The sequence below is a fragment of the Clupea harengus genome, chromosome 23 (assembly GCF_900700415.2).
Source record: "Clupea harengus chromosome 23, Ch_v2.0.2, whole genome shotgun sequence".
NCBI lineage: Eukaryota > Metazoa > Chordata > Actinopteri > Clupeiformes > Clupeidae > Clupea > Clupea harengus.
The window spans coordinates 8,129,330-8,148,492 of record NC_045174.1 but is presented as its reverse complement, the minus strand read 5'-3'; the positions used below and the strand labels follow the sequence as shown (position 1 = coordinate 8,148,492).

At 43.0% G+C, this 19,163-nt stretch overlaps 1 protein-coding gene across 6 annotated transcripts in view; it reads right to left on the bottom strand.

Moving 5' to 3' along the window:
• The window catches only part of LOC105888863 (hyaluronan-binding protein 2), a 43,728-nt gene extending 25,500 nt beyond the window's left edge, over positions 1 to 18,228 (bottom strand). For 2 of the 6 annotated variants that reach the window (XM_031560543.2, XM_031560542.2), the window contains exons 1-2: positions 18,106 to 18,227; positions 17,795 to 17,819 (exon numbers count right to left, since the gene is read on the bottom strand). In XM_031560543.2, coding sequence (XP_031416403.1) covers positions 17,795 to 17,819; positions 18,106 to 18,168 — 88 coding nt within the window. In that variant the 5' untranslated portion in view covers positions 18,169 to 18,227. Of the gene's footprint in view, positions 1 to 16,871; positions 16,927 to 17,794; positions 17,820 to 18,105 lie in introns of those variants that run through there. The other 4 variants (XM_031560541.2, XM_042703292.1, XM_031560538.2 and 1 more) reach the window with 3 other exon arrangements.
• Positions 18,229 to 19,163: the final 935 nt, after the last annotated feature.

Sequence of the window (19,163 nt, the reverse complement as noted above, 5' to 3'; positions counted from 1 at the left end):
TGGACATTACCACCAACTGCTGACCATTTCACCTAACTAGCATGTTAGATTGACTACACGCTACACTATTTTACTATTTTAACTTATTACAGAAACTTTGTAGACATATGATTGCCAAACCATATCCTATTGTTTTATCAAAAGTTATTTAATTAGCATCTATATTCTTTAGGTATAACATCATTAATATTATAGCACTACCATAGCCTCAGGTTATACCCGGGCTTCACTCTCCCCCTCCTAAACGTCCGAATGTCCCCATCAGACGACATTGTGCGAGTAAGACACTACGCACAGGTAAATATACTACGCCCCAGTAGTATGGGTTTTACACTAAGTACACCCTGCTAGAACCAATAAACCTTGGATCTTACTCGTTAAGTTTTAACTCTATACATCCTTGCCCTGGTGCTACAGGATTTAGGTAGACTGTGAAACATGATATATCAGTACCGTTGCTCTCTGGGGTGATGGAGATTCTTATGCCTCTATGGGCCACAACCACCGGCTTGTTGGAGGGCTGACCAGGTAGGTCATAGCTTAACCGAATCACAGGTTTGATCTGCTGTTTGCTGACACGGCAATCTGACTGAACATCATCACTGCTGTTGTGGGTGGCTAACACTTCCACCCCACCAGTCCCGGTGTCTACATCAAGATCATCTGCTTGGGAGGAGGCGTTGTCCATCCTCATGTCCAGAGGAGGGATAGGTGCCTGTCCAGTCTCAGTGCTCTCTTCAAATTCTGACATTTCCTCATCGCCTGGCACTGCATGAGTTGGGTCATGCCAACTCTCCTGCTGCTTGGACTCATGCCGGTGTCGTGTGGGATGGACTCAAGTTTGGCATTGTGACTTGAGAATGGAGAGGTCCTTCATCCTCTGACTCTGAAATCTCCTGTTCTATATTCATCAGATCCCTTTTATCCTCCCTTGGCTCTCGTTCCATTTCTCTATTCCTTCTTGTCCTTGGTGGGCGTGGGGAACCTGCCTCCTCAACTACTTCTGGTAACCTAATCAATTGGCCAACTGGTAGGAGGTGGTCACGGTGGAGCGTCTTCGCTCCTCCCACTCCGTTCTCAGGTTTCAGTCGATATACAGGTAAGTGCGGCAGCTTCTCAACTACTGTGTAGGGTAGGGAATTCCACTTGTCCTTCAATTTTTGCTTCCCAGTTCCCCCAAAAGCACGGATCAGCAATCGGTCTCCCTCTTCAAGGTGTTGAATACGTATTCTGGAGTCACAGGCTGATGGAGATAATTTCCAAACACTGTTAATGACTTAAGAATATAATAATCAAGTGCCTTGTATTATTAATTACCTTATATGAATCATGTACTTATGTAAGCAGGAACATGGCTTTTCTGTGTTTCTGCGTGTGTGTAACTTAGAATATTAGGTGCCACTTAGTCTGCACATGTACAAGAGCATGTTTAGACCAGAAGTGATAAGAAGGTTCGAACTGTGCTTCTTCCGACCTTGCAAAACTTCCATCCTTGCCTCGGACATCAGAAATCCACCACGTGGTTATCTCGCTGAACGCTCAACTTCTGTCTATATAAACCTTGTGCGATGTGTTTATCAGGGCTTCACTTTCATACTTGTTTTGTGAGTGAGCCCAATTGCAATTGTTGTTTGTCTAATAAATATACTTATATGCAGCTCCGGAGTCCTGAGGTAACTAGGGTGAATTTTCACCTAACATATTTGGGGGCTCGTGTCCGGGATTCCAACAACCTCATCGACTCTCCACGCTGGGCTAATCATCAGGACCTGAACGGTACGGAGTACAAGACTCAGTTTTGCTAAAGACCTCCAACTTGAATTGGAAGGAGGCCAGGGCCTGCCAGCATGGAGAGCCGAGAGTGAAGGAATTGAATTAGACTATAGGGGTTGGACTCCGAGCTGTTTGTGAGTATATTGTTTGTTTGTTGAAAATGAACGCCACTATATGGTTCTTGTTTGTTTTTGGTTTGTATATACTTGTCTTCAAGTGGGGTTGAGACTAACTTTTTGCATGTTTGCTGCGGGGTGTAAAGGGGAACAACAGTTCGAAGGAGGACTTTCTTGCATGCCTCGTGTGTTGAACGAATTGCTAAAGTTAGAGAGACTCCTGTTTTGTAGTTTTCATGTTCTTGGAGCGCTAAAAGTGCTGAATGCTATACTCCTCTTCACCTTCTGATCCCCTGATAAGGAAAAAGAGACAGAAGGGTAGCGTTCATTTTGGAAACGACTAAAGGATATAAGTAAACTGAAGCCTGTTGCCAAGAAGGTTAGCGCGCGCTATCGGTAATAGTACTGTTCACCTTCTTGTCCCCTGATAAGGGAAAGAGACGGAAGGGTATCGTTCGTTAAGGGAACGATAAAGGTGTACACAGCGCTGAATCACCTTAAAAGAAGGTTTCATCTGAAGTTGAAAACTCTCTAGGCCTATTTCTCCGGATATTTCTGTATATTTTCTTGTTCGCCTTGTTTGAAGGGAACAAACTTCTCAAATTTCTGTTTTCCTGTGGGATCTCCTGATAAGATAATCCGGAGTGAGAATAATACTACAAAATGGGAAACAAGCAATCTAAAAAAGAAAAAGACATATCCCAGTTAGAAGGAGATATGAAACATATGGAAATACAAGCAAATGCTGACTGTGCAAACATACTGACGAACTTTTTACCATGGGTAAAACACAGATAATTGTAGTCATAATTTATGTAATTAAAGATTTCGCATTACTGAGATGCCTTGACCCGGAACCAGTAGGGGACTGATCACCCCTGGGAAATTCCCTGGCCTCAACCTCCTCACCAAACTAGTGAGACGGGGGCCCTCTGGTCGGGCTCGGGTTGACTCAGCATTGCGATCTCAAGAACAAATAATGGGAAGGTAAAATGGAAAGTAAAAATAAGAAGGTAAATGGGAAGTTAAGAAGAAGAAGAAAGTGAGGAGAAGGTAAAATAGAAAGTAATAATAAGAAGGTAAAATGGAAAGTAAAAATAAGAAGGTCAGTGGGAAGTAGAAAAGAAAGTGAGGAAAGTGAAGTGTTAAAATAGAAAGTAAGAAGAAAGAGACATCTAAAAGCAAGTCTAAAAGAGTCTGAAAATAGAAACATAACTAACCCTAGTGTGAAGAATAAGATAAAGGTAATTTAAAAGGTTTCAAGATCAGTTAGAGGTATTAAGAGAAATACATAAAATAACTTTTAAAAAAAAATGGGAAAAAGTGCGTCAAAATCAGAAGACGTACATGATAATGGCAATAAGAGGTGATTTAAAATGTCTACAACAAGAAGAAAATTGTAACACTGATATGAAAATGTTTTTACATTATTGGTTGCGCCAAACAGAGCAAAGCTTACGGTAATGGTGGTTTTGTTTTGTGTGACTCTGATTACTCTAATTAGATGCCCAGAACAGTAAGGTTGTAAGAAGAAAGAGACATCTAAAAGAGTCTGAAAACAGGAGAGATATTAAAAAAAAATACAGATTATGTTTCAAAAACATGCCCTACAATCTTATTAGGAAGAGATGTGATATGGGTTGGGCATTAGAATTGTTCCAACAATACATGGGTTTTAGAATAAATTAAACAATGGTGTGTCAAAGAAATGGTGTCTCAAAATATTACTATGTATAGAATATACACTGTTTAGCCCCAAAAAGATTTAAAGAGAAATTGAAGCCTGTCACACTAACTACATTAACCTAGACTGATGCATTGGACTAACACAGACTGGGTGGGGGGTGAGTGCTGGCTCAAAAGAATATGCTGTTCCTCCAGATAAGAAGACCTGTAAACAACATACCCTGGTGTTGTTAAGATTTTTAGCAGAAACAAGGCCACAAAATTTGCAGCTATGGCCCACTAAAATAAAGCTATCTTTAAAAAGCACCACAGCCACAGACAAAGAAATAAAGTATGTCTTAGCACATCCAGGACATGACAAAGCCATTCGTACAAACTGTAGACTGTAAAAAAAAAAAAGGTTATATAACATCTGTGTTAATGGATAAGTGGGGACTTAAAGTTGATACCAGTGGCATACTATTCAACACGGCTAGATCCAGTAGCCCAAGCAATGTCTGAATGTTTACAAGCAGTAGTGGCTGCAGGCCTCTGCTCCTATTGTACTAAACAGACACTTACACTGAAAGTTACTTATTTCTTTAAAAAAAAATTTTTTTTGTTTGCTCACTCAGCCTCGTATCAATATTGAGCGCTGCGTGACATTTAACCCAGTTACACTTTTACTTACAGCAGAGAACAGATAAAACTATGGCAGCCAGAGCTGACCTACAAGATATGCCTTTTCCAGAAGCTGATTTAACTATTGTTTGTTGATGGTTCAAGCAAATAAACCTTGAACGCATAGCCACTACTTCCACACTATTCCGCACAAGCAGCAGAACTGATTTCCCTGATTGCGCATACACACATGCAAAAGACCCGGTTTCATTAGGAAACCAAAAAGCTGACAAGGCCACAAACCAGGTTGCACTACAACAACCATCAGACACGTACACAATTGAAGAATTAGATCTCACAATACTAAAAGATATGCTGTAATATTGAGCCATGGTAAAAACATGCCTCAATAAGTGGGGATAGTAAGCATATATTTATACTTCTTATTTATATTTCATGAGAAAGATGTTTAATCATTCATTATTGATTTTATTGAGTTAAATCCCAACGAAAGAAAGAAATATTGTCTAGCCATAGACAGCCATTGTTCATACAACCCCCAGTCAGCAGGACTGGTAGAAAAGAATGAACCAAACTATTAAAAGTTAATTGAGAATCCAAGAGTGAAATTAGTGATATTAAGCATGCATGTTGTTATCACTGTTTGAAATGATGTATGGAAGAATCTACACTGCCTAAACACTCAAACTATTTATTGAAACAGACAAAGAGATTGAATATACATTTGCAGAATATATGGCAAAGATGATGTCGAAACTAAATGCTCTCAGACTTCTCTCCCCTACACAGGAACACTGTGAGGCTGAATTCAAGGTTGGACCAGGAGATTGTGTCCTAATCAACAGCCTCAAAAGAAAACACTGCCATTCGCCCAAGTGGGACAGACCATAACAAGTACTACTGTCAACACAAAATAGCTGATAGAGCCACGTGGATACTTCTGGCTCAATGCAAACGGGTAAGCCTGCACACGACTGAGGCAGAGGAATAAAGATCATCTTTCTTTGCTGTTTCCAGGGAGTGCCCACTGTGACAGAAGACCAGCCTACAAAGGGGTTTAGATGTTTAGATTCTATTCGTCTCAACCGCTGGCAGAAGATACAGTACTGTCCTGTGGGATTAGAACCTAGTGGAAATTGTGGAGTGAGAGGTCTCTTCCTCTGCAAAGTCATGGGAGGTTACCAAAAAGTGGGCCAAAGGATGTGGGGGACTCTTAGCAACGACTGTAGGATTTTACATTGTTGTTCTAGTAACATACTTATGAATGATACAGCAAACACAGGCCCTGGACGAATATCCACGATGGGGCCTGGCTAAAGATCATCCGTGATGGAAATGGGTAAATCAGACCGTCAGAACGCAAGTACCACAAGTTAGTTTAGTCTGTGCAGGGCCCAGGATGCCGACCAAACCACTCCTGGCGACCCCTGTACCTTATGACATAGATCACTGCGACAAAGAATTTAGAGAAACTGAAGCCTGGAAGAAACATGTCAACTTACTCTTAGCTATCAAGTGCACGTGTGAGATGTGCCATCCAGCGGACACCTCGTGTCGTAGAAAAGAATGTTCATATCTTCCTGCCCAATGTAACTACATACAACAGCCAATGTGTTCTGCAGAATGTTTGCTGATGATGGGAAGTAGGGCGTTTAATGATACAGCTATACAGCATGACTGTTCACATTTTAACTGGCCCTACATGCCAGACAATGTTACACCACCTCCACACATTATTAGCAAGGATGCTCTGTTTCAATGCTTTTTAAAACCTAGGGAAAAGAACGATGCACACCTAGGACACTGGACAATGTAAAACCATTACACATGTGCTTGATAATGGGAGAGAAATACAGTTAAATACTTCCACTGAATGTACAATGTGTTTGAATGGCAGACTTCTTGAAGTACAGGATATAGCCATAGCTGAGATGTGGGGATGGTGAATTAAGAGCTACACTACCTGTGGGTTGGTCTGGGCCTTGTGCTAGAACAATGTTGGTACAACCTTTTCAGATTTCCCCCAGGTCCAAGACTCACCAGTACCTGAGGAACGTTCCAATGCATTCCGTACGAGGGAGGAGAGAAGCAGGGGATGACAGCGGGATCTGGTCCGATGGCCTGGGCATTCCCTGAGGCATTCCAGACCACTACAAAGCCTTGAACCCAGCAGCCAATGGCCTGGCATCTACCCTCTGCCCCTGGTGCGTCATCGGAACACACACAGATTGGATTAACTTCCTTTACTACGCTGAGATGAAGTTCCAGAACCTGACCACAGACGGACTACAAAAGATCAGAGAAGAACTACACGCCAACTCCAAGTTTAACGCGGCAAAACACAACCGTGCTTGAATTTCTCACTGCCATGAATGGAGGCATTTGTGTCATGCTTGGTACTGACCAATGTTGCACATATGTCCCTAATAACACCCGAGATGGGAAAGACTTAGATCTGATCCTACAAAAGATGCAAAAAGTTGTCCAACAGAATGCCTGATGGGGAACAGGGCCTTCAAGGACACAGCAAAGAAACCTTGTTCGAATGTTATCTGAAGCCTAGGCGAGCTAATGATACACACACACAGTCGACATCCACTATGTTGGCCTACAAATGCAAAGTATACAAATGTGTGATGAGAAATATGATGACATTTTAAATGATTAACTTATGGAGTGATGTTCAGTAATGATCTCTGTTCCGAAAATCCATGTGATGAAGCTCAGAGTGATGATTTTGAGGTTATCCATTGAAATTGATAATTGACGAATTAAGAAAGATGATTTGTGATTTTGATTTGAATTATGATTTTGATTGTGATTCTGAATTATCCATTGAAACGGATAAAAGGAGGGACTGATGGAGATCATTTCCAAACACTGTTAATGACTTAAGAATATAATAATCAAGTGCCTTGTATTATTAATTACCTTATATGAATCATGTACTTATGTAAGCAGGAACATGGCTTTTCTGTGTTTCTGCGTGTGTGTAACTTAGAATATTAGGTGCCACTTAGTCTGCACATGTACAAGAGCATGTTTAGACCAGAAGTGATAAGAAGGTTCGAACTGTGCTTCTTCCGACCTTGCAAAACTTCCATCCTTGCCTCGGATATCAGAAATCCACCACGTGGTTATCTCGCTGAACGCTCAACTTCTGTCTATATAAACCTTGTGCGATGTGTTTATCAGGGCTTCACTTTCATACTTGTTTTGTGAGTGAGCCCAATTGCAATTGTTGTTTGTCTAATAAATATACTTATATGCAGCTCCGGAGTCCTGAGGTAACTAGGGTGAATTTTCACCTAACACAGGCCCTTTTGTTCTTCTGATGGTTTTTATTTGCAGCATCGACGGCTAGCTGATAAGCACAACGCAATTCCCCGCAGATTTTCCACGTACTGCTGATGGTGACGATCCCCTTGTTGCTCCATGGGTGTGCAAAAACAGATGTCAATAGGTAAACGAGCCTCCCGCCCAAACATAATAAGGGGAATATCCTGTTGCATCGTGGCGGGTACAATTATAGGCATGCACCATCGAGGCAACATGTTGGCTGCATCTTTGTTTTTGTGCAGGGTCGAGCGTGCCCAACATGGATAGGAGTGTGCGATTAAATCGCTCGGGCTGCGGATCCCCCTGGGGATGGTAAGTCGTTGTTCTTGATTTTCGGATTCCTAGCATACTCAGCAGCTCCTTTATCAGACGACTCTAAAAATCCCGCCCCTGATCAGAGTGGATAAGAGATGGCAACCCATGATGCACAAATAATTTCTCCACTAACACTTTGGCCACGGTAGGTGCCCGCTGATCTTTTGTAGTGTATGCCTGTGCATATCGGGTGTAGTGATCAGTCACTACCAAAACATTAGAAATACCTCTGGAGTCTGGTTCAATGGCAAGAAAATCAATGCAGACTAAATCCAGCGGACCCCAGCAAGTAATCTGATTAAGGGGAGCTGTCTTTCTGGGCACGGTCTTCCGAGTCACGCATCTTCCACAAGTCTGGACATACTGGGACACATCCACTGCCATTCTTGGCCAGTAGTACCTGTCCCTGGCAAGGGCCAGGGTGCGTTCTGTACCCAGATAGCCACAATCATCATGGAATGCCTTGAGGACTATCGGGTGGAATTGTTTGGGGAGCACTAACTGAAAAATCTCTTTGCCAGCTGTTGTCATAATCTTACGGTACAGCAGTTTGTTCATCAAGACCAGTTTATTTCCTTCCATCTGAAGATGTACCACCTCTGGGCTATTACCCAGTCTAGTGGTAGGGGCCCATTGGCCTGTTCTCATAGCACGCTTAATGGCCCCTATAGCTGCATCCCTATCTTGAGCACATCTAAGCTCTTCTTCACTCAGACGTTCCAAGCTAGGCATCTCCAGCCTCATCGGATATGCATACCCCTCAGGGATGGCTTGGGGAGGTATCCCTAATTGTGCAGCATAACTAATCAGTGTCTCCGTTTGTGCAGGAACACTCATTTTCTTACAGACTGCTTTCACCCCTTCAGGTGAGATCCATCCCTCCCCCTCAGCCACGTTTCGGGAGAGGGAGTCAGCATCTATATTCTCCCGCCCTGGTCTGTACTGAATTCCAAAATCATGGATAGAAAGGGCAGCTAACTTGCTGATGTAAGCACATGCGTGAGGGGATTGTTGTCTGTTCTCACGTTAAATTGAACCCCATACAAATAATCGTGGAACTTATCAACTATGGCCCATTTCAGGGCGAGAAATTCCAGCTGGTGAACTGGGTAGTTGCGCTCTGCATTACTCAGCTTACAACTTGCAAATGCCACTGGACGCAAACCCTCAGGGTATTGTTGATTAAGTACTGCCAAAACAGGAGCATGGTAAGACAGTGGATGATCTGGTTAAAGGCTGCTGAGCATTCTGAAGTCCAACGATCTGAGAATGGCTCAGCCTTCCGGAAATAGGTTGTCCCTTTGCTGTGACTTTAAGTCTTATGGGAAGGCATGTATCCTCGTGTAAGGTCTGTCAGAGGGCTAATGATGGCAAAATAGTTTGCGATGAAGCGCCAATAGTACCCACAGAATCCTAGAAAGGACTGTAGGGACTTGAGGTCAGTAGGAGGCTTCCACTCTGCAACTGCTCTTATCTTTTCAGGATCGGTGGCTATGCCAGCCACAGACACAATATGGCCAACATACTTAACCTGCGGTTGGCAGAACTGGCATTTATACAACGAGATTTACAGGCCATATTCTTCCAACCGATCTAGCACTTTGAACAGGCGCTCTTCATGCTCCTCCAAGGAATGGCTAAAAATGATAATGTCGTCAAGGTATATTAAGCACTGCAGCAGATTCATGTCTCCTACCGCTTTCTCCATCAGCCTTTGGAAAGTGGTGGGAGCTCCAGTAATCCCTTGAGGCATGCGCTCTAATTGGAAAAATCCCAATGGACAAATAAAGGCAGTTTTCTCTTTGTAATCATTTGCCATCTTGATTTGGTAATAACCACTTCGCAAATCTATAACCGTAAACCACCTGCTCCCATTCAGACTGTCCAATGCATCATTTATTCTTGGCACGGTGTATTGGTCTGGAACGGTCCTCGCATTCAGTGTACGGTAGTCGATACACATTCGTATTTTCCCACTCTTCTTTCTGGCCACTACAATGGGTGAGGCAAATGGGCTGCGGGATTCTTTGATAATTCCGGCGGCCAGTAGGTCCTGCAGGTGCCGTCGTAGATCATCAAGGTCCCCTGGTGCCAGGCGTCGTGAACGTTCTTGAAATGGCCTTGTGTCATTCATTCTAATGCGATGTTCGACTCCCATCGCCAGGCCCACATACCATTCCTCCACTGAGAACACTCCAGTGCGTTGAGATAGCTTTTCTGCTAGTCTGCTCCGCCAGGCCTTAATTTTCAATGATTCATTCCGTAACAGTACGGGTACATTACCACTGTCTAGGTCAGCTGGGAGCAGCACACAAGGTGATAAAGCCACTCCCGTTGGAAGTTTGGCCGGGGCGTCTACCATCAATACTCCAGGGCTATAGGCTTCCCTCACTGTAGCTCTACATATGGCTTGCCGTTCCCCACCGGGGGGAAAAGTGAGGGGCCCTGGTCCAGCCCACTTTACTTGGTCCACTTCATCCTCAGCCCAGTCAGAATAAATGCCTCTCAATGCAGATTGATGTGATTCTGCTTGCACTCTCCATGTTTGGGCTCTGTTGTTAGAGACAGAGGTGTGTTCCCTAGTGGGTATGCAATGAAACCTTCTGGCGTTGGTTCCTATAATCATATGTGCTTGATCTGGTCCACATGGATCAGGGCACACCAATGCCAGGACTGTCTTTGTTTCTGCCTCTTCCCCATCATCCAAAAAAGACATTTCCATTACAATATACCCTTTATAAGGGTATGAAGACTGGCTCAGTCCCCAGAGTGATAAACTAGATATGGGGTGTATGGGAAGATGAGATAGGTATTTACTGTACCAACTCTCAAAGACAAGGGTGACAGTTGAGCCACTGTCCATCAGAATTGAGCAGGGATGTCCCTTTATAAAGAGTCCATTTCAGGGGTGACCAGATCATCATCTGTAGTGCGCACTTGCCTCACAGTTGTCTTAATAGCACTCGGCTTTTGTCGCACAGACTGCTGCTGTTCCTCTTCACGTATCTCGTTCAAGAGCTGTAGAAACGATGGGGGATTGTCTTTCTTCTCTCGTAGCCTTAGCTGCAACAGCATGAGATCTGAGTGAACTGCTCCACGCAAAAGCTGTTCTACGCAGATACGGTCTCGTTGCCGTGGCAATATTTCACCACGGCGGATAACTTTGTTAAGCTGACGCTCTATTCTTCTCAAAAAATCAGACAGCTGTTCCCCAGTATTCTGTCTCAACAATCTAAAGGCAAAGTATAGCTCTTCCCCAGACTCTGAACAGCCGAATGCTCTTTCCATGGCATCAAGATGTCGTGAGGGGAAGCATCTGGATCAGTTGACCTTACTGCCCGTGCTATCTCAAAAGCTGGCCCCCTTAAGCTCTCAATTATCCTCTTCCGTTTTTCTTTGTCGGAGCAATCACATTCCTCTACCATAAGATGAGCCTGCTCCCACCAGGTATCAACACTTTCTTCACCAGCCAGTGTTGGAACAATGCCAGAAAAGGCTTGCAAACGTTTAAAGGCATTTCCGTCCTGTGCTGGCCGCATGGACTTCCGAAAGAACTCCCCCATGGCTCTTATGAGAGAATCTGTCGAACTTGATGGCTCTTTAGAGCCAGGCTGACCCTGGTCAGGATGTGGAGCACTTCTTACCCCACATATAGGCCATGGCTGTCCCCCTTTGACTGGTACAACTTCAGATGGAATGGTGTTTGTGTTCACTCTCTGTTTTCATTCACAGTATGCAGTAAAATGTACAGTGGCTGGTTCGAAAAGCTTCATCCTTACTAGGAAAGGTGCCTACTCTGTGGAAAACTTCCTGCCTCATCCCCATCCCGAAGAAGCCGCACCCCAGTGAGCTGAATGACTTCAGGCCAGTCGCTCTTACATCACACATATCTAAGACCATGGAACGACTGCTGCTTCACAACCTCAGACCTCAGGTACGCTATGCACTCGACCCGCTGCAGTTTGCCTACCAGGAGAAGGTGGGCGTGGAAGATGCCATCGTCTACCTAATGCACAGGGCACACTCTTATCTGGACAAGGGGAAAGGTGCTGTGAGAATCATGTTCTTTGATTTCTCCAGTGCCTTCAACACCATCCAGCCCCTCCGACTGAGTGACAAGCTCGCGCAGATGGGTGTGAACGCCCACCTGGTATCCTGGATCACTGACTACCTGACGGAGAGACCACAGTTTGTCAGGCTGAAAGATTGCGTATCTGAGACTGTGTTGTGCAGCACCGGCGCTCCACAGGGGACTGTGCTCTCACCTGTCCTGTTTACCCTGTACACATCAGACTTCACCTACAACACGGAGTCGTGCCACATCCAGAAGTTCTCTGATGACTCTGCTGTTGTGGGTTGTATCAGGGATGGACAGGAGGGTGAGTACAGGAGCCTGGTGGACAACTTTGTGCAGTGGTGTAGGAATAACCACCTGCAGCTGAACGCCACCAAGACCAAGGAGATGGTGGTGGATTTTAGGAGGTCTCAGCCTCCTCTGCTACCAGTCTCCATCGGGGGTGTCAGTGTGGAGGTGGTCAAAACCTACAAGTACTTAGGAGTTCATCTGGACAGTAAACTGGACTGGTCAGCCAACATAGATGCCATCTATAAGAAGGGTCAGAGCCGGCTCTACTTCCTGAGGAGGCTGAGGTCTTTCAATGTCTGCAACAAACTCCTGCGCATGTTTTACCAGTCTGTTGTTGCCAGTGTCCTTTTTTTATGCTGTGGTGTGCTGGGGAGGCAGCATGAAGAAGAGGGATGCAGGGCGACTAGACAGGCTGGTGAGAAGGGCAGGAGCTGTTGTTGGCATGGAACTGGACTGCCTAACATCAGTGGCGGAGAAAAGGCATGGAGTAGGCTGCTGACCATCTTGGACAATGACCACCACCCACTTCACAGTACTATTAACGGACAGAGGAGCATTTTCAGTGGCAGACTCCTGTCACTGTCATGCTCATCGGACAGGCTGAGAAAGTCCTTTGTCCCCAGGGCCATCCAGCTTTTTAATGCCACACAGAAGGGGAGGGGGAGGGAGATGGACTTCTCTGCATGAGTCTTCCTCAGTCTCCCCTCCTCTTCTCAGCTCTTAATTTTTCCATCCCACTGTCCATCTTTTTATCTTTTTACTCTTTTACTGGCTATACTAGCCCATTGCACAGTCTTTACTATTTATATCACTTTGCACTATCCTCACACACACAAGCACAAGTACTCTATCTTTGCACTATCCACACAAGCACATGAACACTATCTCTCTGCACTCTTTGCACTACTTTCCTTGTGGACATCAACACTGACACAATCAATGCACACTGTAATATCTGTATAATATCTGTATACACCCCACTCCCTGTGAACATGTTTTTCCCTATGTGTATTGTTTTTCTACTGTGATTTGTGTATGTATGTTTGTGAGTTAAGTTAAGTGTATAAGCTACTGGATGACCTAAATTTCCTTCGGGATTAATAAAGTATCCATCTATCTATCTATCTCATCTATCTATCTTAAATCTCCCCAGCACCTTTATAGTAGCAAGGGTATTCTCAATATCCTCAAGTTCAGCATCTTCTGGGATATTGGCAACCTCAATAACATGTTCAGGGTCGAATCCCTCACTCTTGCACCAGTTAAGGATTATTGACATATTTAGGATTCCTCCGTCAGGAGGAACCCTATTGTTTTTGTAGGTATTATTATTATTCTTGTACCATGGGAGTCAATGGCAGCCCCTAGAACCGTATGGTAACTTTTTCTGAAATTTGGCACACGCATTAAGGACAGTCCCTTCTTTACTCACACCAAGTTTCATGTCTCCCACTAGACCACACTAGCGCCACCAACGGGTCAAAGTTGGACTTTTGTTAACACACACAACTTTTGAACCGTTTGACCGATTTTCAAAAATGAGGTACCATTGGATTCCTTGGATCAAGACGAACTCAACGTTCAATGGCGCCAATTTTCGGTTGTATAGATTTTCCGCTATTACCGGTTTTATCAAACTGCTTTGAAAGCATACTCTTCCTACAATTTTTCTCAAATCCCATATGGTAACTTTTTCTGAAATTTGGCACACTCATTAAGGACAGTCCCTTCTTCACTCACATCAAGTTTCATGTCTCCCACTAGACCACACTATCGCCACCAACGGGTCAAAGTTGGACTTTTGTTAACACTGTAACTTTTGAACCGTTTGACCGATTTTCAAAAATGAGGTACCATTGGATTCCTTGGATCAAGACGAATTCAACGTTCAATGGCGCCAATTATCGGTTATGTAGATTTTCCGATATTTGCGCTTTTCTCAAAAACCTTTGAAAAGCCTACTCCTCCTACAAATCTTGTCAAATCTTCTTCAAAATCACTAGAGATGATCATCAGACCAAGCCTCACAAAACTTATTCATAGAATTTTGATCCTCACAACCGTTTGTCCGGTACAGCCACTCAAATTCAGCAGAAAAGCCGCCAAACAGGAAGTGAAGTGATATGTCAGCAAATCTTTGAGATATTAACCTGGGCGTCAGTGGTACAGGTGTAGAGAAGTCATTTAGTAATCAGAAGGTTGTACGTTCAATTTCCTGTCAAAGCGTCTTTAGCAAGACACTTCTTTCTTTTCTTCTTTCCCTTCTTCACTCTTCTTTCCTTCTTTTACTCTTCTTTCCAAAATTGTGAAGAATATACATTTTCCCCTGGTTTCGCAATCTTTGGAGGAATCCGCATCGCTGCTTGCAGCTATATTTTATTTTTGTTGTTGTTATAGTTTTGGCCGTCCAGGTATTAGTTCTGCTTCATGAAAAGCTAGTTGTCTCTAGTTTGTTTGCTACCCTCCACCCACTCTTTTATTACAGTAATTTTTGTGTGCTGAGTTAGTTTTGCTTGCCTAAGGTTTTAAAATAAGACTTAAACATGAACTAAATCTATTCAGGTGATATTTATAGGTATAGAATACTAAACAAATCCCTGATACCTGAGTTCACTTGGTGCCACCTGAATAATGTCAACTAATTGAAGTGAGTGGAGTCCATAACACATTTACCAGACCTGCCAACCTTGAAGAAAGTTTTTGAGTACCAGGGGAGTTTCAGTTTGGCAGGGGCTTTGCATACGGTCAATTCCCCACTCACCGCTATCATCCAGTTATTCAACATAATAAATCAGCGGCGAAGAAAACAGTACAATCATATTTTCTTGTCAAGAATTCCATAAATGAAGAGAGATCTTTACATGTTGCATCATTTAGCACTTCTAAAGAATATATTTATATATATACATATTTGTTAAAGCTCCTATTAAAGTATCCATCTATCTACTTCCAGTGGCACTTGCTCTTGACTGCTTTGCCAGAGCATCACTGAAGCCTTCCATGTGACAGACAGTCCCCTTTGCATTCATGCTCACTTTTCTTGTCACCAAAGCGCTTATCATGTCAGTGCTCAGGGTTGCTCTGTATTGGGTCTTGTTTTTGGTAACGAGACTGAAAATCGTCATCTGACGTCATGATTATTTTATACCTGCAAGGCTGGTCGGTTGACTGGCTGCAATAGTAGGAATTATTTGCTACGTTAGCAGTCTGTAGTCAAACACCTTTGCAATGGTCACTTTGCCCCAACAGAGCGATTCAAAGTTAGAGCAGTCTCAGTGGCGTTTGAGTTAACGTTACTGCAGCGAAATTAGCCTACTCCATCAGTTATTCACACCGTAGCTGGAACGTGCGGTCAGGGGAGGCAGAGCCTCATGAAAAGTAAAAGTCATCATGAAAAGTAAAAAAATAAATAATGATTAAATAAATATTAATATGTATCTACTGATCTTTGCTTTAAATTACATTTTTCTATGATTCCGATAATTTTTATAATCAAAATCGCTGAATTTGACCATGTCCTGTTCAAACAGAGAGTCGACTCGCAAGGTGAGGCAGCAACGAGCTGCGCCTCATCTCAGGTAGTGCAATCCCTCACACACTGGGTTGAGCGCATGACTTTTGCTTTCTCATTGTTTGTCATCACTGAAATATTTGTAGACACTTTTCTTATATGTCGTTTGTATCCATATAATAGGTAATGTAATGTTATGTATTTCACGTATGTGAAGAAGCTATTTAGTCTTGCTGATCTGTCATAAAACCACAGTGAAAAAGCACATAGGGGAGACAAACCTAACCTGCCTCAATGAAGGGGCCGTGCGATAGCCTGGAAAATGGACTTCCAATCCAGTGAAGTGATAAATAAATACATAATGGGAGACCAATGTCAGAGCTAAAAGGTTTGCTTCAAACGACAGGACAGAAGATAACTTTAGCAGCTAAACTCCGGACCAAACTCGGCTGACGGCCATGTCTTTTAAGTAAATGTAAATTTTCCGCCGTTTTCACGCTTAGATTTGTCAAAAGTTACAGAGAAAAAGACACTGTACTATCCAATAACACTGTTATTGTAACCAGCAAAAATGGTTGATGTGATTTGCGAGGCGTCTGTCAGCCAACTGTCTGATATTAGCACGTTAGCCTACTTTAGATAGTATAACGTTCTTGCAGCGTACCAACGTCACACGTTACCGTAAATGCCATCTTAAAAAGGCCGCTCGAAACCAACGCTTTCAACCGAAAGACATGTCTTGTAATACACCTGTCTATTTCGGCATCGAGGCAGCTACCTTCCATTTCGAACAGACCCGAAATAAAAAGCGTGCCTGTCATGGTGAAAAAAAATATTCATGACAGCTTGCGTTCGCAGATTACTTGGAGGACCCCCCCCCCAAAAAAAACAATTTTCTACACGAATCACACAAATGACCTATTTTGGATCAAAAACTGCGAATTTCGCCGAAAGGTGACGAGTTTGCACCCCTGTAACTTACACTTTAGGCCATGTGTTCACATGAAATTACAAACAGGGACATGCATACCAGTACAAAAGAAAATACAAAGCCGGCATGGAAAACAACAAATAAAATAATCAGTTCAACCCCCGTTGCAGGCCTGTTAACTGTGTTCTTTTGCGCCCAATAAGGGCTACTCACTACCACCACGTTTGTGCCGCGTGCACCGTTGATATTGCATCCAGTCTGTCCGTTTGCAATCCCACGTAGCTAGCCTGCAATCGGTCCTGGCAAACTGGTCCTCCCACGTAGCTGAATTGAACTGCTAACGGTCCTGGTAGCTAGCAGCGCTATTCAGTGGCGTGGCTCCCACGTAGGCTGCCTCAAAGGAACCACGAGTGTCCGGGTTACTAAGGTGCTATTTGAGCAGCACGTTCGTTTGCAAAATGACGGCGGTACACAGTAATAACACCAGTACTCCTCTACTAGATTAGCTAGCACTAGCTATAAGTTCACAATGCTGAGCACGCTAGTTAGCATCCAAAACAGAACATAAAAATACTGTGCCTTTTCGTTGGCTGAATGAAAACAAGAAAGCCTTAGGTACACTAAAACTAAAAGTGGCTCAACCTTCTAACTACTGCTGTAGCAGCCTTCTTCATCTCAGTTTTTATCTTAACTAACCTCAACGCAGTCGTTATCATCTTAACTCCTGTCTCTCTCTGTTTCGAGGGCTCTCTACTCTCTCGTCTTTTTTTCCAGATCCCGCCTCTCAACCAATAGGGAGTCACCTTTCGTGAGTGATGGACATTACCAGCAACTGCTGACCATTTCACCTAACTAGCATGTTAGATTGACTACACGCTACACTATTTTACTATTTTTACTTATTACGGAAACTTTGTAGACATATGATTGCCAAACCATATCCTATTGTTTTATCAAAAGTTATTTAATTAGCATATATATTCTTTAGGTATAACATAATTAATATTATAGCACTACCATAGCCTCAGGTTATACCCGGGCTTCATAAATAAACAGCTAGATAATGTTTAACAATTTAAGCGTTGTGTTCAAGAGTTTGCTGTGCAGATGCAAATATTTGAGGGTCAAAGTCACACCATCCGTGAGCACGTCCGGAATACCCTGTTCAGCAAAGAAAACAGTACAAAGCTGTGATTTAAAATCATAGATGCATCAGAATACATCCAGAATATTTAAACTGAGTTACCTCATGTCCTCTCATTTAAATATTTGTTACGCAAATACATTATTGAATGCATAAACAAAATTGCGTGTCTCTGTGTGTGTGTGTGTGTCTGTGTGTGTGAGAGAGAGAGATACAGACAAAAAATGCCCAAGAGTACTCGGAAGATTTATTACTATGATGAAAATAATCTATTGTCTGTGAATCTTTTGCATCGTAACTCACCCCTCTTGCAGGCTGAGACAGGCTGGACAAGCTCAGCACGAACAGCATCAGCGCAGGATCCATGACTGCTTAGGTTGAGACCACAGCTTCGCACCAAACCAGCCCACAGATCTATGGACACAGTCGCACTGCTAGCCAAGTGGCCCCTGATCTCTGAGTACACGTTGAACCTCCTCCCTCAGCTTCCATCTCACCCTACATCTGGGTCACTGGACTTTAGAAAAGTAAACGCTACTGATACCTGCTCAGGCTCAGTATTTCTATGGGTGATATTAGTGATATCCTAAATGTATGATTAGATTTATTCATTTAAATGACTCCATACTGCCACATATGTGACCCTGTCTAATCTTCAAAGAGGGCATAAAATGCAATAAGTTAATCATAAGAGTCCAGACCTTCTGAAAATAGTGGATCAATAATATTTATCCAACCTCTGTACGGTTTCTTGTTTGTGGAATGCCACTATATGAGCTAGATCTTTTCTTCTCTAGTATTTTGTTTTTGCCAAGGCCCTCATCAATAGAGAGTAAACATGCTGGTAAAGTCATTTCTATTGTTGACAAGACAAGCCAAACAAAAAGTTTTCAGTTCAAACTAACTCTTTCTTTTTATGTAACTGGTTCTTTAGGATTACTCCCCGATATAGTGAGCCTTTATAGTAATCTGTTATAATGTACAGCGTGTAATTCCTTGTCTGCAGTTACACTGATACTGACCTACTGATTCACAACTTAAAATGGTGAAATTAGACTAAATGACAATTGAAAAAACACAGACGCCATTGCTTTAAATTCTTTCTGCATATATGGAACAGTTTTAAATCTATTTTACATGTCTTTTGCTATCTTTGAGGGGATCTTCAAATGTGACAACCATATATCAACAGAAGAGAAGCAACAAACAGACAAATCAATCAAACACTGTTCTTTGACATTGCCATCTGACATCACAGAATCTATGTTTGGCATCATTTCAGGTTCCGGAGGAAGGCCTGCATGAAGGAACTAAAATCGATTGTCTTGTTCTTTCTTTTTCTATTTTGAAATATTTTTTTT